This window comes from Sander lucioperca, chromosome 9 (assembly GCF_008315115.2).
Source record: "Sander lucioperca isolate FBNREF2018 chromosome 9, SLUC_FBN_1.2, whole genome shotgun sequence".
Lineage (NCBI taxonomy): Eukaryota > Metazoa > Chordata > Actinopteri > Perciformes > Percidae > Sander > Sander lucioperca.
In genome coordinates this window covers 4,509,911-4,532,879 of record NC_050181.1, presented here as the reverse complement: position 1 = coordinate 4,532,879, position 22,969 = coordinate 4,509,911, and the positions used below count along the sequence as shown (strand labels likewise).

General features: G+C 40.0%; 2 protein-coding genes across 3 annotated transcripts in view; one reads left to right on the top strand and one right to left on the bottom strand.

Moving 5' to 3' along the window:
* Positions 1-3,128: 3,128 nt before the first annotated feature.
* mppe1 (metallophosphoesterase 1) lies at positions 3,129-12,375 on the top strand. The gene is made up of 9 exons (XM_031293750.2): positions 3,129-3,774; positions 3,907-4,015; positions 5,600-5,703; positions 6,694-6,774; positions 7,682-7,790; positions 8,128-8,208; positions 9,291-9,413; positions 9,668-9,808; positions 11,491-12,375. Exons 1-9 carry the CDS (start codon positions 3,524-3,526, stop codon positions 11,674-11,676), a joined length of 1,185 nt encoding a protein of 394 aa, XP_031149610.1. The 5' UTR covers positions 3,129-3,523; the 3' UTR covers positions 11,677-12,375.
* A 1,728-nt stretch (positions 12,376-14,103) lies between these two features.
* The window catches only part of LOC116045838 (guanine nucleotide-binding protein G(olf) subunit alpha), a 55,642-nt gene continuing 46,776 nt past the window's right edge, over positions 14,104-22,969 (bottom strand). For both annotated transcript variants that reach the window (XM_031293748.2, XM_031293749.2), the window contains exons 6-12: positions 21,477-21,531; positions 21,293-21,366; positions 19,900-19,958; positions 19,562-19,682; positions 18,177-18,307; positions 18,017-18,084; positions 14,104-16,593 (exon numbers count right to left, since the gene is read on the bottom strand). In XM_031293748.2, coding sequence (XP_031149608.1) covers positions 16,447-16,593; positions 18,017-18,084; positions 18,177-18,307; positions 19,562-19,682; positions 19,900-19,958; positions 21,293-21,366; positions 21,477-21,531 — 655 coding nt within the window. In that variant the 3' untranslated portion in view covers positions 14,104-16,446. The remainder of the gene's footprint in view (positions 16,594-18,016; positions 18,085-18,176; positions 18,308-19,561; positions 19,683-19,899; positions 19,959-21,292; positions 21,367-21,476; positions 21,532-22,969) is intronic.

Genomic DNA, 22,969 nt, shown 5'->3' with positions numbered 1-22,969 from the left:
GACCTGCTCCACAATTCAATTTTAAGCTAGAAATAAAAAACAAATTGGGCAAAAACTGCAGGTTCTTCTCTTCAGATCCATTATCACACATTTTTATGGAAACTATTCCTTCAAGCGACAGGCAAGCTGAGTCACACATTTAAATTCAGCAGTGGTGAAACAGCGTTGGCAGGTCTCAGGAAAGGGGAGCTTACAGTTATTTTTTTCTTTTGACCCACGCTGAATAACATCTACGCAAACTGCTACTAATGAGTGTCGGGAGGCTGACCAGGCAGACGAACATGAATCAAATCTGGTTTGGACACAATATCACCGAGTACCAGCAGATACTTTAACCACCTCCCTTTAACACGAGTGGGGTGCCCTTTTCGATGACATGCAAACCTGACTCACATGTCTTCTTTGTCGCTTTCAGTTAAGTTAATGACAGCATGAATCAGTGTTTCCTGCAGATTTGAAGAAAAGAGGGCCATTCATACACTCAGGACACTGAGGTCATGTCCTCTGTATTTTTTTCTGGAAGTTTGGAGTTTTTGGCAAGCTAAGGAGAACTTATTTTATAGACTGATTCCATTATTTTTTTTAGATTCAGCTGTTCAATTATATTGATGTTCTATTTTTTTTGTCAAGAAATCCCACGAAGAGACCAAAGCTAACAATTAACTGATCAAAGTATCTTTTATGTAGCTTGATATATCTTATTCCTTTGTAAGATAGAGCTCCAGTGTCCAAAAACAACATAAAAAACATGTCAATGTGTATTTATCCGCAGCTGAAATAGTCCCCAACAAAGGCACTATTTACTATTTAGTCAAAGTTACATTTGCCACAGTGCCCAGTTGTTTTAGTAATGTTTTTGGAGTTTGACCTCCTACGAGAGACTAAAGATTATGCTGCATTCAGACATACAGATACAGGTAGTAGGCAGTAGTCTGGCCTTAGCTTCTCTTGTGTGAACGGTCTAAATAGTATTTTAAAGTCTTCTTCACGCTGCCAGGAATGAAATTTGCTGCCAGGAATGAAATTCAGGTGGAGAAATACTGAATACTAGCCTTAAACTGAGATTGGCCTAAAACCTTTGCAATTTGTTAACTAGATTTTAAGCTCCCCCGAGGTTGATGACTCCCCCACAAATTCCCAGAAAACTACTGAGGACATTACCTCAGTGTCCCCAATGGTAACTAAGATGCTGACTGTGAATGAAAGCAGGATTTGTAATATAAAAAAGTGTAAATTGTATTTCTTGATTGTTTCAAAAAGAGAGTCACTCCAATCTCTCAGTGCTTTCTCCTTCAGACTTGGGCCCACAGGACAGCTTTGTTAATGTTTTAGAATTTAAAACAAAGTAATGCATTTGAAGAGCAGTTTGCAATGTAAAGCAAATACTCATGCCCTCAAAGTCTGTTGTGAGTGGAGCAAAGCCAGGCTGAACATCTGGAGAGGAGCAGAGTTTTGAGTCTCCACCCTTTTTGGTTTCTATAGACACAAATACCCATTCATGATCACAAAGGAATCATAAGTCTGAAAACTGAGATGCCTTTCCCTTTAATTATGCTGTCATGCGTCAGTTTCCCCTCTGTGCTGTTGCTGTGCTCTACTTTCACTCCTGAAGCTTCCTCATTCTGGACGACTTAAATCTTGCAATATACATCTGTTTCTGCTGCTGGAACCAACGTTTAGTGCAGAGAGCAACGGCACAGGCCTACATAACTCTTGCAAACCAACTGGTTCAGCAGGTTTCAACAGTTTCTTCAGAGCAGTTTCCTGTGTGGTTGAAACTCTTCTCTGGTTGTAGTTTCACAGCTGCACACACAAGCAGTCTCATGCTGATTAGATTTCTGCTCTTAAACACTTAATGTCATCTGTCCCATATGGTTGTTGGCTCCTTATTTCCACCTGTGAGTTTTTGTTTGGACAGATGCCATGTTACCACTGATCAGATTTATTAATAGTTTACAAACGGATAACTTGGCTTTTTAATCATTTTCAGTTGAGGTGTTTTTTTTTTTTGTGTCTCTCTGGCCAACCATCCCTTTGCCTCGCCACAAAGTACAGTCAAGTTAGCAGGTTTTAGCAAGAAAACTACCGGAAGTTAGCCGATTTTTGCTTTTAAATTGAGTTAAATGTGTCATCATGTTTGAAAAAAAACGAACAAAAAAGTACTTCTTGAGTTAAACAAAAAGTGAAAGATCCGGTTAAAAAACAAGATTTACATGAGTGTAAATTAATGTTTTATGTTTGTCAGGTTTCTAACAGCAAACTGTTTTGCAGGCAGGGCATGGCTTCTCTTCTTTGATTTATGTATTGATTTTATTTAATTAGCTAATGTTATTAACCACAACAAGTGTTGGACAGTAACTTTACTCAAGTACTCTACTTTGTTACTTGTAGGCCTACTTTATTTTCCATTTTATTCTACTTTATACTTCTACTTCACTGCAGTTTGGAAGCTAATATTGTACTTTTTACTCGACTACATTTATTTGACATGAGTTACTTTGCAGAGTCAGATTATTAATATAAAAATATAAATCCGCTAATAAATTATTATGGATTATTATGGATAATAGATATTTTGAAACGTGCCATTCTGCATAATGAATACTTTTACTTTTGTACTTTTACTTTAGTAGGATTTTGAATGCAGTACTTTTACTTTAATACTTCTTCAACTACTGAGCACAACAATTTTTATTTTACAGTTTGTATTCTTTTTAAACGCTTGACACATTGATGTTATAGGCCTAATTGTCTGTAGTTTCATGTGAAATGTGCCCAACAAGTGGAAGAATTAAAAGTAAAACTCCTGCCTTAAAAAGGCTTACTTAGGCCTAATTACCATAGTCATTTTACACTGTGGTATTGCTACTTTTACTTGACAATACAAAGTAGAAAATGTTCACAGTTCTTAAAAAAGTATAATAAGAATGTTTTTTAAAAGTGAAACTTGGAGATGTGTTAGAGCCACACACCCTCTAGATGTCTAATAGCTAAAACATGAACCTGATAAATAAAACATAACATCAACTATTTATACATGTATACATACATAACGTGCAATTTTACACTGTGGTATTGCTACATTTCCTTAAGTATAAGATCTAAGGATATCTAGCTACTTCTTTCATCACTGCTCAAAACCAAAACCCATAATGCTTTTCTAAAGGATTGTTTACAGTTTAATTTTGAAAATCGACCACCGGAAATGTTGTTTCTAGCTTGACCGTTAAGAGCTGCGAGAAGACGTTTGATTGCAAAACAGCGGCAGACTGGTGTTCTTCTCGCCTGTCTCCCCACAAGCAGAGGACGTTTTTAACTTTTTATCTAACATATTGAATCATCGGGACTCCACACGGAGCTTTTTTTTTTTTGATCCGGCGCAGCCTCAGAGCACCTTGCCATGAGCATCACACGGCTGGAGACCTAAACAGTCGGGTCTGGAAGAGGGGAAGATGCCTCATGGACCGCTCCATCACCGCCAGTGCTCCAGTTCAGGGCATCCCAAACGCCGAATAACAAAGAAATGCCGAGGTTTAGCGCCAAATGGATGGTTGCGGTGGTGCTGATTCTCCTGGTCAGCGGTGCTTTCTTCTTCTGCGAGTATGTCATCTACTACCCGACCATCCTCAAGTGCGCCTGGCCGAAGATCAGCCATGCCCGGGGTGGAGAGGGCATCGACGGCCGGCCGATGGACTCAACGGTCCGCGCTATGGTGCTATCGGACACCCACCTCCTCGGAGCCGTCGGGGGACATTGGTTCGACAAGCTGAGGAGGTAATGACATTGTTGTTGTTTTTTTTAAGCAATCCATCACTCTTCCTCTATCCATCCGTCTGTGCTCCGGGCTCTGCAGGAGTGTAAACAAAAACAACAAATAACGCTTACTTGTTGTCTCCGAACGCACAGGGAATGGCAGATGGAGAGGGCTTTCCAGACCGCTTTGTGGCTGCTCAAGCCCGAAATAGTGTTTATTCTCGGGGATATCTTCGACGAAGGCAAGTGGAGCTCGCAGAAGGTAACGTAATTGCTCCCTTTTTCCTTCTTGCTTTTTCTGCAAACCCACAGTGCTTATCATGATGGTGATGATCATAGTGGTGGTGGTGGTGGTGGACGAACAGTATGTGGATGCAAAGCAGAGGCCGGTTCTCTGGTCATTATCATCATCATCATCATCATCTTGTACCATCCAGGCCTGAGAGGCTGCAGATTTTTGAAGAAAACACCAACAGCAGCAGCAGCTGCAGCCTGCATCCTCTCAGCTCTCCATGGTACATCCATCCTGCTTTAGGAAAAAAAACATCCCCTGGGAATTCTCACACATCTATTACTGGCTTGTCAAATGGGATCTGTCAAGTCAGATAGGAGAAAGATGAAATGTTAAGCAAGTGCTGCACAGAGCCTCATTAAAACAGGAAAGAGAGCGTGCAGACTGTAAAATCTCCACTAATTTACAATGTTCCCCCTTCAGCTTCCTCAATCATTTTCACACTTGGTTGGCATCTCTTCTGTAATTTGTATTCCATGGATGTTTTTGCAAGAGGAAGGACTCAAATTTGAATTTTCAGAAAGAGGAATAGTGAAAGTAGGTCTGCAGCCAAAGGTTTTCTCATTTTGTAAATCTGAGAATTATTTTCTTGACTGATGCGTTTACATGTCAGAACACATGCCCGTTAAAAGTTACCAGAGCCCAAGATGGCATCTTGAAGTTGCTTGTTTTGTCTGAAATAGGGCTGCAACTAACAATTATCTTTATTGTTGATTAATCTATTTATTTGATTAATCAGTTAGTCATGTGGTCCACACAGCATAAAACAGTGAAAAAAGAATGTCACAAGTTCCCAGACCTCAAATTGCTTGTTTTGTTTGAAATATTGTCCTAAACCCTTATATATTCTATTTATAATTATATAAAACACAGTAAAGTAGCAAACAATACACTGATTATTAAAATTGTTGTTGTTTCAGGCTGTTTCAGGTTTCAAAGCTTTGAATTTGCAGAAGCAGAAATAATACTAAACGTAGGGCTGCAACTAATGATTATTTTCTTTTTTGACCAATTGTTTGCACTATAAAAGTAACCATCACAATTCCTTAAAACCCAAATTGATGTCTTCAAGTTGGCTGTTTTTTCTGACCAACATTCCAAAACCCAAATATATTCAATTTAAAATTATATAAAACCTTAACAAAAAGCAAGTCTGCATCTTTTATTACCTAAAACCATGCAAGTTGCCTGATAATTGACTTCAAAGTGTAATCGATTATTAAAGTATCGTCAGCTAATCGTCTTTCAATCAGCCCTAATTAAAAGGAGCACCAGGAGTCATTTAGAGACATATCAGTATGAAAAACATCACATAAACCCACAGCACTGATGTAATTAAAGGCCTCCTGTGTGCGGCTTCGGCCCTCGCAGGTGCAAAATTGAATCTGGAGACTGAATCAAAACCGCCTGGCACAGCCACCCATGGGGGCTGCTGGGTGACCCTCAGAGATCCCATTAACGCTCATGAGCTTCCCATGGGAGTTTCTGTCTTATTTAAGGCTTATAGTGAAACCTGCTTCAGCTGTGTGTTTGGATTGTTCTCTCTCTCTGCAGCACTGGGAGGATGACGTGCGCCGCTTCCACAGGATGTTTAGACACTCAACTGACACAGAACTGGTTGTACTGGTTGGAAATCATGACATCGGTTTCCATTACGAGTAAGAACAAGCTTTACAGCTTTATTGTTTTTACTGTTAAACCTTTATTCTGGGAAACTGACTGATCAGCTTCAGGTTACTCCAGACAAAGCTGTGCAGGGTTCAGGGTATCAGTCACAACAAAGTAAGGGCTTTGATTACACCATTTGTCACTTTTTAGACCTCAGAATACCTCAGTATGATGGTTTTATAGTGTAATTATTCACTGTCACAGTAAACAGATATATCTGACAATGACAGACTTTGACTCGAAACGTTTTTGTAACTAGAGAAGACACTTATCAGCTGCTAAAAAATGTCAAATAATGCCTCAAGCCATTACAGTTACAATGCAGAGCCAAACAATAAGAACAAAAGGACTTTGCCCACATTGCATAACTTTTGAGGAAATATTTGATTATTAGCCAATTAGGAGGAGATATACTGTACAAAGGGATGGACAGGACCATAGACCTGTAAGGTCACTGAGGCCCTGTCTGATGTATGGTTTCATGGGCACTGTACTTTATTTGGTCACATAAACAAATCTGTAAGAAAAAGGACCTGGAAGAATAACCTGTATGATTTAATGCCATGCATGTATCACAGAGGTCTGGATTCAACTTTATGGTCTTTTTTGAGCCTGTGTGTTTGTATTGGATTGCATTATATTGCAGAGATGTTGTATGTATTGTGTCCACATACTTCTGTATGTAACACTGTTTTTGTTTTAAACTCTCGTCTTAATATCTCAGGGGAAGAAGCAGTGAAAGCAAATACAATAAGATGTATAAAATCCTCCTACGGTTTAGTATCTGATGCCTGTGATTCAGAAATGTGGGATTATGCAGACACACAGCGGCTCATATGTGCTTTGATTAGACGCATGCAGCAGGAAGTGAAATGGCACAGCTCTTATGAATCAGTATATGACAGACAGACGCGACAGACTGAGCAGCAGGTTGTTGTTTTTTTGTTGCGGTGTAATGAGTGTGTTGTGTCTCCCTGCAGGATGGACTGGTTCAAGCTGCAGCGCTTCGAGAAGGTCTTCAACGCTTCCTCCACCAGGATCGTCACCAAAAAGGGAGTCAAGTAAGTGACGAGGAAGATGCAACACAACCAGCTGACTCTGCAGTAATGTGACTCAGCAGGCTAGAAGGTCACAGGTTTAACCCTGCAAGGCCCAAAGTCAGTTGAACCCCTGAGTTAGTCCGCACCAAAAAAAAGTGCTTTTAAACAAGACAACGGACAGTAACCTGCTCTAGAGATCTTCAATATCCTTCTTATCAAGTCATCTTAGTTTGTTATCGAGTCCTGAAAGAAGAATATTTAATTTATTTTCCATTCCAAATTAGTTTTTTTTTTTTAGGGCGGGTAGAATGAATCTATCTCCGTTGATCCCGTTTGTTTGTTTGCTGCTTCCATGGCTGTACTACAGCTGTAGCGCGCTGGGTTTGCATGTAAAAGTAAAAGATGTTTTTAGTTTTTGTCTTTTTGTCAATTTAAAAGTATATTATGGAACATATATTAAGAAACTCATGTATGGTAAACATATCTGAAAGACAAAAAATTCTTGATGTATTCGACAATACTCTAAAATATGCATTATGCCTTTATTATAGACATTTAACACATGCAAATTAAACAAGAACCAAACATTCATTATAAAACTGTATATTTATGATGTGAATGTTTAATATTAAACTCCTATATATACATGTAGGTATGTTTTTTCACAAAACTGTCCACAAATCCACAAAATACATAATTTGCTTCCTGCAGCTTAACTGTAGACCATAATAATAATAGACACTAAATGTTGTTGTGGTCAGTGCAGCGATGCTTTTCCTCCACACAGGATCTAGTGCGGAGGGCATTACTCGACCCAATTTCCTTAAAGCACCCAGAATAAAAACATTACAATATGATGTATCTCTGCAGCCTCACTGCAGCTCTTCATGCCAGAGTTACTGAGACTTTTCTGTCTCTCTCTCTTCAGCTTTCTGCTGGTGAACAGCGTGGCCCTGCACGGCGACGGCTGTCCCATCTGCCAGTCGGTGGAGAAGGAGCTGATCAAACTCTCCAGAGACCTCAACTGTTCTCTTCAGGTGGGAAGAAAAAATTCTGGAAGTCGGTCGCACACTTTCATGCTGTCAGCACCAGCAATACACTCTGCTGCACATGGAGTGTGAAAGACTCAAATCAAGTGAGGAAGAAGGAAAAAAAACTTGTATCCAGTCGTACCTGGAGCACGTGTTTTGCTCTTTTTAAACATGCAGTGTGTGTACACATTAAAAGTGGCAGCTGTTTGTTTTTTTTCTTCCTGCAAACGGCACAAAAACAGAAGAAGTGGAGAGATATGAAATAAAAATGATGACTGATGTTTGAGGACGCAGTGTGAGCTTGTGGACAGCCGATGAATTCTTTATGTCGTCTTTTCTGCAGAACTCGCAGTTGGGCAGCGGAGTGACGGACAGCTGTGAAGGCTCACAGCTCTACCCTCCCACACCCCCCATCATGTTACAGGTAAACGGCAGGTGTACGCTGCATGTGGTCCCTTTTCTGTCTGAAAACATTAAACAGACAAGGCGGCACTCACTGCTCATCAGAAGGAGCTTTGGTCGGGGAAAGGATTAGTACTGAAATGATTAGTTGATTAATGGATAAGTCTGTCTTGATACACTACTCACAAACCCATATGCACATTGACAGATGTTTGGTTAATCTGACTGTTTCTCCTGTCCAAACTGGCCTTGACGTGACTCTTTCAATATTTTGGGTGTCCTCCAAAGTTACTTGAGGTTGAAATTCCCTTTTTTTCCTCAAGCTGTGTTTGTCTGATAGTCAAAGAAAGAGTGAATTTTGCACAAAAAAGATACCTACTAAATTTAATTCACACTGCCAAAGCCTTGTATCATCTGCGAGGACTGTGGATTAGAAGGGATCTCTTCACAGCCAGTAGGGACAGAGGGAATGATTACTGCGACTAATAACTGTTTCAACATACACATGAGCATGTGAATATTGTGTAAAGACAAACAGAAACATTTCCAAACACATCCTTTAAACAATTATTCAATTAACAGTCCTTAGTTTTTTTGTTCGACCAACAGTCCAAAACCCAAAGATATTCAATTACAATTATATAAACCAGAAAAAGTAGCAAATCCTACCAGGGAACATTTGGTATTTTTCTTTGATAGATGACTAAAACAATGACTCAGCTATCAAATTGATTGTTGACAACAAACTTTTCTGTCAATCGACTCATTTATTATTTGACTAATTGCTTTAACAAGTGTTTCAACAGTTTCTTGGCTGTATGTTTGCTGTTGTACCACAATATTCGGACAAAACTGTCCCACTCGATCTTCTCTATGTATTTTTTTCTTTGCAATATCAAAATTGCAAAAACATTGATGACATCACAAGTTTGATACTTAATGGTGTCTGGCTTTGAGAGAGAGTAGCTCATATTGATTGATATTGATTGAGCTTTCCTAGGCCATGGAAATAATATATTGGAGTTCTTAATTTAAGTGGTGTTGGAATAAAAACTAATAAAAAACTGAAGATGTGATAATAATCCTGTTTTTCCTGTCCTCCAGCACTATCCTCTGTACAGAGTGAGCGACGCCAGCTGCACAGGACTGGACGCTGCACCGCCTGAAGAGCGACACCTGCTGTTCAGAGAGAAGTATGACGTGTTGTCTAAGGAGGCCTCACAGCGGGTGAGTGCTCTGCAGTCTCATCACACTGCCTCCTCCCTCTCTCTCTCTCTCTCTCTCTCTCTCTCTTTCTCTAAGCATGGCTCATGGCTCTCCTTTGAAGCGGTTTCATCCAATAAAATACAGTACAACAGTCTACGGTCAGAAATAGTCCCGTATAGAAACAGCAGATGAGGATGATGATGATGATGATGAAACTGATGATGTAAGTGAGCAGCAACCGGCCTCTGAGGTAGATGTGGGTTTTCTCTCTTCAGCTGCTGCAGTGGTTTAAGCCCCGCCTCATCCTGAGTGGACACACCCACAGCGGATGTGAGGTTCTCCATGACAACAAGTACCCGGAAATCAGCGTGCCGTCCTTCAGCTGGAGGAACAGAAACAACCCCAGCTTCATCTTGGTGAGTAACAAACAATATCTGGAGAGTTGTGTTCTGTTATTACAGAGATGATGTAAACAAATGATGGTGAATGATAGATGAGTGTGGGTGAGTTCACTGTTTGTTTAGAAAAATACTTTTATAGTATGAATTTTTCAAGCAGCTATATTCAATATTTTTTTCTCACCGCTCTCATAACGTCATTTTCAGCTGCAGCAGGCAGCTGTTTTCAGAGAAAAAGCTCAGATAAATCTATTGTACATACCTGCTAAACAGCAGACAGACACAGAGACTAACTGGTGAACATATTGGAGCATTTAGCAGCTAAAGAGCCAGATACTTAGCCTGACAAGCCAGACCCACATCAAGATTTTGGGTCTGGGAACTCACCATTGACGGAGCTCAATCCGAGGGGCTGATAAACGGTTGTCTTTCAAATTCCCTCTGCATGCAATAGGATAGCACTACAACCAGGCAGAGCAACGAAGAAGGTAGCAAAGCTAGTTGATAGATTAAACTTTCGCCGTATCCGGTCGGCAAAACGAACACATCTTCCTTTTTTAAGAATGATTTCAGTGCCGTTCTTTGTTCTTTTCTCAAAGAAAAGCTTAACTCCAAGTCTTCCAGAAGACCACTGTTCCCAGCAGCAGCAGCCATAAGCCTGCCCACCGACTCTATACACGATGTGATTGGCCTGACCAGAGTTTGGTTTTTCCAGCTCGCAAGCCAACGGAGAGTGCCTAGACCCCCCTGGCTGCAAAATAAATTTGCTGCCGCTAGGGTGCGTCTAGATTTCTAGGCTACCAGATACTGTATTTCCCTCCGAAGTTGGTGGTGACCAAAAACAGCTAAAATATCTTATTCCAAAAATCTGCTATTCATATTAATCTTAAAATATCCAGTTAAATGTTCAGGCTTTACCTTGAACAGAAATTGTGATGAAAATCTTATCACAAGGTCGTTTAGTGGCTGTTCTGGAGCCTTTGACCATATGGAGTTTTCCCACTTGTCATGGACTTGAGGACAGCTTTTTCAGCACTTAAAGACTTCTTATCCTAGCCTAGAAATCTAGACACACCCTAGCAGCAGCACATTTATTTTGCAGCCAGGGGGGTCTAGGCACTCTCCGTTGGCTTGCGAGCTAGAAAAACCAAACTCTGGTCAGGCCAATCACATCGTGTATAGAGTCGGTGGGCAGGCTTATGGCTGCTGCTGCTGGGAACAGAGGTCTTCTGGAAGACTTGGAGTTAAGCTTTTCTTTGAGAAAAGAACAAAGAACGGCACTGAAGTCATTCTTAAAAAAGGAAGATGTGTTCGGAGTTTTGCCGACCGGATACGGCAAAAGTTTAATCTATCAACAACCTTCTTTGTTGCTCTGGTTGTAGCAATATGTGTAAATGTGATATAATGGAAAGCTCTAGAACAGCTGTTAAATGGACGTAGTAAGAGTTCCTTTTTGAAAAGATATTCTAGTGCCCCCAAAATGCATCATTATGCCAAAATTGTGAATAGCACCATTCAATTGTGTAATGGGGACAATAACAAATCAGGGGTTGCATCTTTAAATAGTCAAATTAACATTAAAATGTGCAGCGAGGAACCAAATAACAGTGGCCCTAAGCAGCCACCTCTGCCAATATTAACACTGATTATCACCTCTCACCCATTTATCCTCCTTGTCTCCCACTCCTCCCCCCTTTTAGGCGTCGGTGTCACCCGGCAGTTACGCTCTGTCCAAGTGTTTCCTGCCGGAGGAGAGCACGGTGATCAGCGTTTACTGCTCGGCCGGTGCCTGCATGCTGCTGCTGTTCCTGGCTCACTGTCTGTGGATGAAAGGCCTGCTGCAGTGCCTCAGCCTCTGCCTGCTGGGGAAGCACAAGTCTCTGTGAACTACGTTACCCAGAGTGCACCAGGACAGATCCATGGGAGTAGAGCTCAATGGACTTTGCAAATGTGACGTTCCTCTTCTGAACGGGTCAAAAATATGTTCGTACAACCTCGATTTGTTTGTCCAAATGTTTTTAACGACACTGTGAAAGACACAAATATGTTTTAAATGTCCTAAAAGGACTCAAAGTTTATCACTATACCCTGTGATGACAAAGCAGATGTGGGGCCATATTGTTGTTACAAATCATCACTGGTGTTACCTTCCTTGGGAGTGCCAGGCGGGTGGAGCTTTCAATCACAGAAAAGTAACCGTCACTGATTTCACAACAGTTTTCCTGTGACTGGCAGAGGTATTAGAAAGTACACACATGGCATTAAATAAGACAAATCAAACAATAAGTACATATGTAAATACTTACTGTCCCTGGTCTGATTTAAAGTCAGATGTTGGTTTATGTCTCTTCACTCTGATGTTAACTGTGATCCGATGTAAACACACTGATCATCTCGCACTCTGAACACAGTGTGTTTTTGTTGTTAACGTGTGATAATCCATCCAGGTTCCTCATTGTTTTTATGATGCATATCTGAATAGATTTATTGCTGATTTTCTGTGCCAAATGTTAGTGAGCGTTTTTGCCAAATTATTGAAACGTTTCTGATGAACTGTACATAATAAATCAGAATCTTAAACTGTTTTTAGAGAGTTGTGGTTTAAACTAGAGGATGATAATCAATATTAGAGGTATAATCAATCATCTAAAGCCATGTCACTCTTATGGATGAAATATTTAACATCCTGCCATGTTCTACACCACCTACTTTTCAAAACCTGGAAATTGGCAGCAGAGATGGAAACAACGTCATGGTAACCAAAAGAAATGAATGTGATTGGAACACTATAAAAATAACTTGATTCTTCAAGAATAGGGCTGCAACTAACAATTACTTTCATTATCATTTAATCCATCGATTATTTTTCCAATGTCTGTCATTTCTTAGAGGCCAAAGTATTGTTTTGTTTGAGCAACAGTCCAAAAGCAAAATATACTTAATTTTGATTAACCACATTTGAAAAGCTAAGAACCCCCCAAAAGAAATTTGCTTTATAGTTGACAAACAATTGAAAATGATCACCAAATAATTTACTGTCAATCAACTGACTGATTAATCAAATAATAGAATTTTTCACGGCAGACATGTTGACATGTCATAGTAGGAAAAGCACAGGTGTATTCAAAACCATTAATGATGGCAGCATTCCACTTAGGAGAGGCCCTGGTGTTGTGCATGCTGACTCACTGAAATAGCTTACTGGGACACTTGATGGAATTGAGCCATCATTAAGGTTATCAATCTCAGCTGTGCTTTTCCTACTATGACAAGTCAAAATGGCTGCTGTGAAAAAAGGTCCATTGTTTTAGCTTTAGTCAAGTAAACAAACAATTCTGTCTCAATCATTTTCAGAAAATTTACTATATCATAAAACATATATAATCATATAAAATTAGATTTATCGTGATGGGAGAAATTGATCCATATTGCCCACTCCTAATCTTCTTTGTGACTAAGACAGAGTGAATCTAGAAAATCCGAAATATGAGTCTGGATTCACATCATCGGTACACTACATGAGAAGAGCAAGAGAATGTTTTCTAACATGACGTCAAACTGATATTCACTGTATCAGGAGTAAAGTAATATTAAGTGCAAGCTTGTTCTTTTTTAATCAGACCTGCACAGGTGATTTCAATCCTTTTGCCTGATTAGTCCTCTTCTCATTGTTTGTTTGACCGCTCTCTGACTCTCCAGTTACTTGTATTGCGCCTGAAACTACACTGTTATCATAAAATGTACATGGAGTCCTGGGGCCCACCAGTCACCCCCTGCATACAGTAGCTCCGACCACCTTTAACCCGAGCGGAGGTCTAATCAGATAGAAACTGATGACACCTGTGATGGGCCTTTAGCTCAGAATAACCAAATTGTATATCATGACATCTCAATAGGCCTTTTTCACAGCAGAAAAGCACAGGTGTAAATAATAAAACTAATGAAGGTTGAATTCCATTTAGCTGCTCCGGTTCCAGGGTCCTGGTATTGTGCATGCTGTCACACAGTCTTTGCTTACTTCAGGCACACTTGAATACAACAAGGCCATCGTTAATGTTATTAGAAACACCTGTGCTTTTCCTACGAAGTCAAAATGTCTGCTGTGAGAAAAAAAAAGGCCTATATTTATACCCAAACAATTCTCCTGAAACACAGTAAAGATACTGAATGTCCCCAGTCCTACTCACCCACATACGGTATATCTACTGTACGTACGACCCCTCACATTAACTCCACTGCAGCAAAAACACACAAAAAAAAAATAACTCCTCAGTGGTAAGAAATCTGGACACAACTGGACACCAAGATGGAAATAAAGCAAAGTCCTCTAATGTGCCTCTTTATTTAAAGAAAATAAAAATGTCATTTAGTCATCCTCCCAGGCCAAACAAGGTTTTTGCACCTCCAGTCAGTTCACTCTCTTTTGGGGATAGACGTGTACTGTAGCAGAAGAAAAGGCTGATGCTGTTTGTACAAGGAGAAGAGCTTGTCTTGTTGGGTGCTGCTCACACATTCATAGTGCCTGTGCCATTAGGTATGGCTCCAAAGGACCAAAGAATTACTAATATTGCACGCTCTCATTTATTCATCTCCATTCTAAACATGCTTTCCTATGTGTGTATGTATACATATTTACCGTATACATACATAGGTATGTACACCTAGGCACACACATAATTAAACATGTATAATTGTACATATATATTTATATAGACCTATAAATTTACATGTACATACATTTATAAAAGTTTACACACAACGCACATTTGCCCTTACACACTCACCCTCTCTCACACACACACACGCCCTCAGACACACACACACACAATGCGTCTGTGTGTCTGTGTTTGTTTTATGTACACATGCGCACAGGCACGCACATCAGTACAGATCTCAGACACACTCCATATCGAAAAACGTTGGTTCCTATTAAAACAACACCAGGTTGCAATTTGGACACTTTCAATGGATTTCCAATGTTTGTTTAAAGCTGTGAAATTCAAAAGAAATACAAATAAAAAGGAGGAAAAATAAAACCAACAAAAGAAAGAAAAAGAAAAAAAAAAAAAGGCATGGCGCTGCAACATCTGGTCTTCACTGCAGGTAAGTGGTTAATTTGCATAATGTATACAGGTTTTTAGGATTTTTTCCCTATTTTTTATTTTTTACTAAACAGCATTTCCTTTTTTTTTTTTATAAACCAGAAAAAACTAAACTCTACAGAGAAAGTCCCCTACCCGCAGTCTTCCGCTGCTGATAGAGATTGACATCAAGCTGTACAGCGCAGTCGAAAACATACTTACATCTGAGCTCATTTACAGGTACAGCCATAATCAAGGCACAAAGATCTACAAGTAGATTTGTTTTTCTTTCAATTAAGTTGTACAAAATAATATTACATTTTACAGTCTGTACAGGATAATTCAACCTTGCACAGTGTACAAGTTAACAAAAAAAAAAAAAAAAAAGAGAATACATATTTCTCTCCCGTCCCTCCACCCGTCCCCCCCACCCTCCCCTCCCATCAGTATCTCTAAGCTAAAAGGGTGGTTTGTGTGGAAAAAGGAGGCAGGTCCGAGTCCGTGGAGGCAGCAGGGCTAAGGTGCAGAGAGCTCAGTCCCTTTTCCTTCATTTAAATCCTTCTTCGTGTCGTATTTCCTGCCCCCCCCCCCTCCCACTTTAATCTTTCGCTCCACATGTCTCTCGGCTGCTTGGTGCACCCTGCAGCTTGGCAAGCTAACATCGTGACAGGGTAATAAATATTGTGATGCTACATTGTGTGTATGCTTCCTCTGGAGAAAAAACAACAACAACAACAACAAAAAAAAAAAAAAAAAAAAAAAAGTTATTAAGGAACCTGATGCAAAGTGCATTTATCTCTTCATCCACTCGGTTCCCCTCCGTCCACTCCCGTTCCTCTCCGGTGTCGTCCAGTTGTCTTCCACGCGGAGAGAAGAAGCAGGTCAGAGGGGGTGACGGGGCAATAAAAGGGGGGCAAAGGTCATGGTGGTGATGCCAGCTTTAACTGGCAGGTGACACACAAACATAACCACACACATGCGCTCGCTCGCTCACATGGCATTCCTCCTTCTCATTACACACACACACACGTTAACACGCACACACACTGCCTCTACACTGAGGTCCTGTAGGTGTGTTTTTATGTATCCACACCCACCAGTCCAGGTCCAATGACAAAGCCAAAAAACGGAAGGACACAAAGGGGAGGGAAAAAAAAAAAAAGAAAGGAAAAGGAGGTAGCCCAAGGCTTAGTGGAATGACAAAAATCAAGGCATTCAAAAGGAAGGATTAAAAGAAAAAGAAAACATGAAGCGGCACGCAACAACGTTGTTCCCCAACCTTCCTTTCACATCGGTGAAATGGGGATGAATCGGTCTCAGGAGAGAGAGAGGAAAAAAAAAAAAAAAAAAAAAAAAAGTACAAAAAGCTAAGAAGTTAATAAGAGGAAGAGGATTTTGACACACTTCAGTAGTACTTCATAGTCCTTGACAGGAGGGGTGGTCAGGGGGTTGTTGAGGGTTTCTCTGGGGGAGGAAGGGTGAGGAGAAAGGGTGGTGGTGGAGGAGGAGGAGGGGTTCGTCAAGGATGCAGAATGGTGGAGAAAAACACAGAAGGCTGACGTAGGCGGTCTCCCATCACAAGAGTTCGTACTGCCGCAGGTGCATTCTCTGGATGATGTCCCGGCAGTCGTTGAACACCCGCCGGATGTTCTCTGTGTCCACGGCGCAGGTGAAGTGGGGGTAGCAGTAATGTCTGCCGTCGCCACTCGCAGTGCTGATCCGCTGAAGACAAGAGACGGGACAGAAGGGGTTGAAATATAATATGAGCCGGGTTCAAGCTCCTCTTTTTCTTCAGGTGTGCTGCTCTTATTTTTTTTGTCTCTGACCTTTGACCTTTTTCCTTTCCTTTGAAGTATCACATTATGTTTTTTTTTGTTTTTTTATAATAAAAGCAGCCTCAGCACATAAAGTTAGACCACTTCCTGTCTCTGTAATGTCATGTTTGAGCCATCTGAGAAATAGTCCTTCACCATCTGTGACACAAAACGTGACAAAATATCTGCATATCAGGACTGTGGCTTCAATTAAAATACAGATACTAAAAAATGGAATCCTGCTTCATGATGTTTAACTGACGAGCTTTTCTCATTTAGATTAGCTGACACCCATTTTGATGTCTACTGTCGAAGGTTTAAGTTTTCCCGTGACTCTAAAATGATTACTTCTTGGGAACACATCACTCTTTCCCTGGGACTTGCAGATTATTAAACATAAAATGACATTCATTCTAATTTTCAGATTTTTATTCCAATTAGATTATGTGGTAATATTTATTTTAGTACAACAGTTTCTTTTCAAAGTACATAAAATGCAGACAATACAGAATCATTTCATCCTCTGCTTTACGTCTGATTGGATATATGGGAGCATCTGACCATCTTTATAAAGCTGACCTGGTGTTATTCTACGTATATACATTAATGAAGTTTGGAGAAGTAGTGTTTCTTTAGGTACAAATGATTCTTTGGTATCCAAACGCACAGACACACAAATACAGTCATGCAATAATCCCAGGATCTCTCCAGTATTTTCCCCAGGAAACAGGAGCAGAAAGAAATTCCTGCTATTCAACCCTCCAACTGTCCCTACGAGAAAGTGAGGTAACTGACCTCCAGTGCCAAACAACTACAGCCTTATATTAGACAAAATTAAACCACTGTTGGTTATTATTAAGCTAAATCACTTGTGCCATTATTATTTTATCATAAAAGAAGACACTGGACATGAAGGGACAGAAGGGAAAGACTTGCGACAAACACCAGTTTGATATCAAAATAAAGATTTAGGTGTCAGAGTTTTGTGTTGACCTTAGAAACAGTATCAACATAATGTATGTAACAGAAAACAACTCTACATCTGCTAAGGAACACCATTAAAAAGCTTCAGAAAAAGCAAGTGGATTGGCTGCTTATATCCATTGTTCTTCAGCAGGTCACAGGACAATGTGTCCTCATGGGAAAGTACCAATGAGCAGAACGGTTTTATCAAGTTCAAAGCGACATAAAATGCACAGTTGGCATTTGTTTTTGGCAGCACTGAGTATAAAACACTGAGTTATGAATTAACAGGACGAGACTATTCATGGCTGGACATTCACTAACTTCAGCTCACTTCAAACAATCCAGACATGCAGCCATATACTTACAAGAAACTCGTCTCGGATGAAGAACTTAGCTCTCGTCACTCTTGGGTCTTCACCAGGTTCAGGAGTTGCTAAAAAAACAAACAACAGATTCACAGTTCAACACTGACTGACATGAAGAGGAACTGTATTAGTACTTTGGGTATTTCAGTGGGGCACAAACCTTCATTTGGTATGGTGTAGCGAGCATATTCGGGGAAGTAGTCTTCAATTTTGGATTTTCCAGCTAATACTTTCTCAGCCAGCATGTCCTGCTTGTTCAGGAATAATATGACCGATATAGTGCGTAACCATCTGAAAAACAACAACAAAATACATGCTATGCATTTATTTTATTTAAAACAATTAGACCCCACTTTTTAAAAATGTGCTTAAAGAAAGTCAAGAGATAGAAGTACTGGTCGTTCGAACATCAGTTTAGCTTCTATGACATGGGGGCGTGTTGATAATGAAAGAGGTGGGTTTTTTTTTGGTTTTTTTTTGGGGCACATGAGGGACATTGCGGTTCACGGGCGGCGCCTTAACCCCTAAGCTCTCTCGTTTTCATTAATGACCTGTTCAAACTAGGATTAAGTAGTGCATTTAAAAGGGAAATTCTGTTATAATTTTCACTTGCTGGCCGATCTAACTACATGCTGTAGTCAAAACCGTAATGCTATGCATTTTGCTTCAACAGCTATATGGATTTCCAAAGGACTACCTTCTTTATTTACTGCTGCTTTGGACTCAAAGACAAGTGTTTAAAAATATTTCTGTTAAATTAAAGTGTTTTGTAAAGCTGTAGGAGGCCTGCGCTTCTTGCCCCCTAAAGTCTGGGTTTCTCAAATCTCTGCAATGGAGGTGGTGAGTAAAATGTTTCAAAGGACAGTAGTTAAAAAGGAAAACAGCACTTAGGCTGACGAAGTGGTGTATCAGAGGTTAAATTCTACAGTACTGATTACAGTTGATTTAAAGGAGAATTCTGGTTGATTTCAACACGTAGCTCTGTTTGTAAATTTGGAGTGCTGTCAGTAGTGAGAAAAACGAAAACAATCGGTGCTGCCTACACCGTGTTATCCTCCTGCTACAGTTTGCACCCAGGAGGCTGAAACAGGGCACATTTTAAACGTGCTTTTAGCCTCTTAACATGTTCACAATGTCATTACAAGTGACTACCCATGTGAAGTGATTCCTTCCGAGTGAACACAGTGAATCTGACTGCAGTAGATGTGAAAGAAATGCATAAAAGTTGTGCTAATTCAGCTCTGTTTAGTTCCAGTGTTGAGGTGTGCTTTGGGACCGTCTACAAACTACAACGCCGAAACTGGGTGCAAACTGTAGCAGGAGGATAACACGGTGTAGGCAGCACCGATTGTTTTCGTTTTTCTCGCTACGGACAGCACTCCAAATTTACAAACAACAGAGGAATTCTCCTTTGAGTTCATAAACCACCATTCAAATTCACTGGTTGATGTAAGCAAGACAAGAAAATACAGCAGAGAAAGACCCCCTGAACCAGACATGTGAATTAAGCACTCAGCTCAAATTTCATTCATGTTTCTGACTCACCTGTTGTTCCAAATACTGCGGAAGAGGTCCAGGGCTTCCCGTAGCCTGTTGGTGTTATTGTCTTCCCTTATTACCATGTTGTAGCTGCTGCTGGCCACCACGAAGATGATAGCAGTGACGTCTAGAATAAGAGGAGAGGAACTACATCAGGACAGCTCTCTGACATCACGTGCGTGTAGGAATAACCCCAAAAATAAGAGGTGATGTAATGCTAAAGCTGGCAGAAAATACTTTAAGACAGACAATATGTGATGGGAGGAGAATGTGTTGTTGGTCAAGGACGTACAGTGTGGCTATTTGAAGAAGAAGAAGAAGAAGAGGAAGGCTGAAAGTCTCACCGTTAAAGCACTGGATCCATTTTCTCCTTTCATCTCTCTGGCCTCCAACATCAAACATGCTATGGAGGAGACAAAATACTAGGTCAGACTAAGACACAACAACATACTTGCTGCTGCCCTCTTTAATCAAAGAGTTCATATTTCTAGTGGGATATCAGGAACATATTGTACTGTAGTTATCCGCCTGGTTTATTTTTTAATGATTATTCTTATAAAGATTTATTTTTTAGATCATCACAAAAGATCTGGTTCCTGTCTTGAGCTAAATCAGATCTGGTTAGATCCTAGATCTTAATGGGACAAGTCTGGATACATGGATAATCAATTAATGAACACATAATATGAAGCACAGCATTATTTGCACATACTCAGTACCCTGTGTGACCCTGTATGGATGTTTGGAAGTCATCAAAGCTGAATAATGAGAAATGCACACCCAAAGGGAAGTCATGTCCCAGAGCTTTTACATCAATCATTCAGGATGATATAATTTGATACAAAGGCCCGTTTCAGATGGTAGAATAAGTCTGTTGTGTCTGCGACTGCGGAAATGGGTCATCTCATCTTACATCATCAAGCTCTTATAACCGAAACCAATGGGCAAAAACTTTCAACTGGTTTAGAAATCACACCGGTCGACCACGGGGGATTCATTTAGCATTTTAAGCAATACGATTTACACTCTTTCCATCTCAGCTTCCAGCCACAGAGCAGGTTGGGTTCAGTGATTTGTTCATTATTATTACGAGGTACAAACTTATGACATTTGCATGAAGGTGATATGCATAATTCTGCAAAAAGGAGGCACAGTCAGATGTTTTTTAAAAGCATGTCAGCGTCAAATTATTCGCAGAAACTTGGAAAACGCCTGGAAAGCCTACATTTCAGGAATGGGTGAATTAGGAGAAGCTGCTGCTAATGAAAGAGTGCAGACAAGATTGAAGATAAGTGGGGAGTGTATATATTTCTTTTTATAAAAGGTCTTTATTTCTAAGAAAGCTGCTTTGTATTTTGGTAGACCCCTCTGTGTTTGGGTGGGTGGAACTGGGAAATTGTGGATGTTCTGTGTTTGGAAATAGGCTTTATTTTTTCTAATTCACAGTACTGATGTTAGATTTCAAGATAAAAACCACGTCATAAAAAAGTATGTATGTTCTACAGAGGTTTTTGGGCCACTTAGATGATTACAAACTTATGTAGGCAGTTAACAAGCTACTTGGCAAATGATTGATAAAAATTAATGTGATTTGCTTTACTTTCTGGGAATTAGTCTTTGACCGAAAAAAATTTATGCATTAAAGAATAAACTATTAATTAACAATATACCAGCAAAGGGAAAATGCATCTTTATCATTTATGTTTTATGTCCAAGTGAAAGCTGAGCAAAACTTACTGAAAGTTCACTTTGTCTACTTGGAACCTCGTCTCAAAAATCCCTGAAGTTAACACTCGGCAGCGTAGCAGGTCCTGTAGAACATAGAAATGAAGACGTAACCAATTCGGTAAAATTTAAGACAATAAAGCTTTTGGGGGTAATTTACAAACTATAAACTGTGCACATTATTGGGAGGACTGACCTGGTCCGTTGGTGTGTAGTCGTTCTGTCTTACAGAGTCAATTCTGTCCAGGAAACTGTAAAGAGAGAAACAGAACAGACTTAAATTTTGCACTAAGGTCTATCCATTTCTATATGCTTTGGGAAGATGAAAGATATTAAGATTCAACTACATTAAACAATACAATGTCACTACGTATGAAAACTGGGAAATTAATCAGATTAGTCTCCATGAATACTGATTTCTAATCCAAATAATCAAAGAACCAGAGCTCATCTCACAGAGAAACCCAAGGCCACTTTCAACAGTCACAACACAATCTTATCTATTTATTTCAACCTATTAACCGCAATCTTCAAATCTGATCACATGTCAACATTCGTGAAACCTATCTCTTGTGCTGCGTCAGTTCAAACAGTTATTTAGACGTTCATGTGAGCTACACTGGATGCTGCAAAAGGCGGCTGCCATGTCTGACTCCCTGTAGAGGCTCGGTAGGCCGGTGTTAAGGTAGCTGGTTGCCACAAGAGGGCAGGGCTGCTCAGTCTGGGCTATTTTGGTCTGTCTCTAGCCAGAGTGATTACATAAGGCGGTTATTGTGGAGGTTAGACAGCTTGCTGTTGCCTTCTCTTCACTACTGAGAGAGCATGTGCAGCAGCAGCAGCTGCTGCTGGGCCTCTCTGCAGCACAGCAGGCTCAGGACACAGAGGCTGGGGACACAGTCACACAGGCCCCTGGATGGTCTGAATCACACAATTAAAAGACCCCAACAATGCTGGCCCAAAATATATAAAGACTTAAAAAAGAAAAGCTCCATTACTACACTGCTGTGAGAAAAGCACTATACAGGAATTTAAGGTACATTCATTTATAATACATGATCAAAGCTTTACATCTAGACAAATGTATACATACATTATCCAAAACAGCCATTAACGTTCAACAGGTCTCTCCGAAAAATGTAGGTATTTAGCTTTCTGTAACCTGAACAGAATTACTACAGGAGCAACAGCGGACCACAACAGAGCTCCAAAATAACCAGGGCCCAAAGCAAAAATGCCCTTGAAAATACTAATGGTTCAAATAGGTTTGCCAGCATGAAATGCAAATGTAATGCAAAAATCAATTAACAACTATTTTGACAATTGTTTAATTGTTTCAATAATTTTTTTTTAAAGCAAAAAAGCCCAAAGTTTGATGGTTCCAACATCTAAAATGTGTCTTAAATTACAGAAAATGTCTACCAAACAATTGATCAATCAAGAAAATAATCAACAGATTAACTGATAATGACAACAAATTGCTAGTGTCAGCTCTATTTGTTACCCAAGATTATTCCTAAATTAAATCATAATCACTAATCAGTACTAAGGAGTAGTCCAGGCCACACAGCCATGATTTTAACAACAATACTATTAAATAAAAGTATGGAGAGAATGGTACAAATGAAGTAAAAGATACAGCAGAGGAGATAAAGGTGCGTCAGGTATTTCTGGAGGAGAAGAGTTCCCAGC

Bases quoted from the DNA above. Each gene is read 5' to 3' on its own strand.
- mppe1 (XM_031293750.2), top strand. From the start codon at position 3,524: ATGCCGAGGTTTAGCGCCAAATGGATGGTTGCGGTGGTGCTGATTCTC. The intron at 4,016-5,599 runs GTAACGTAATTG...CTCTCTCTGCAG, and splicing joins GCAAGTGGAGCTCGCAGAAG to CACTGGGAGGATGACGTGCG. The intron at 9,414-9,667 runs GTGAGTGCTCTG...TTCTCTCTTCAG, and splicing joins CTAAGGAGGCCTCACAGCGG to CTGCTGCAGTGGTTTAAGCC.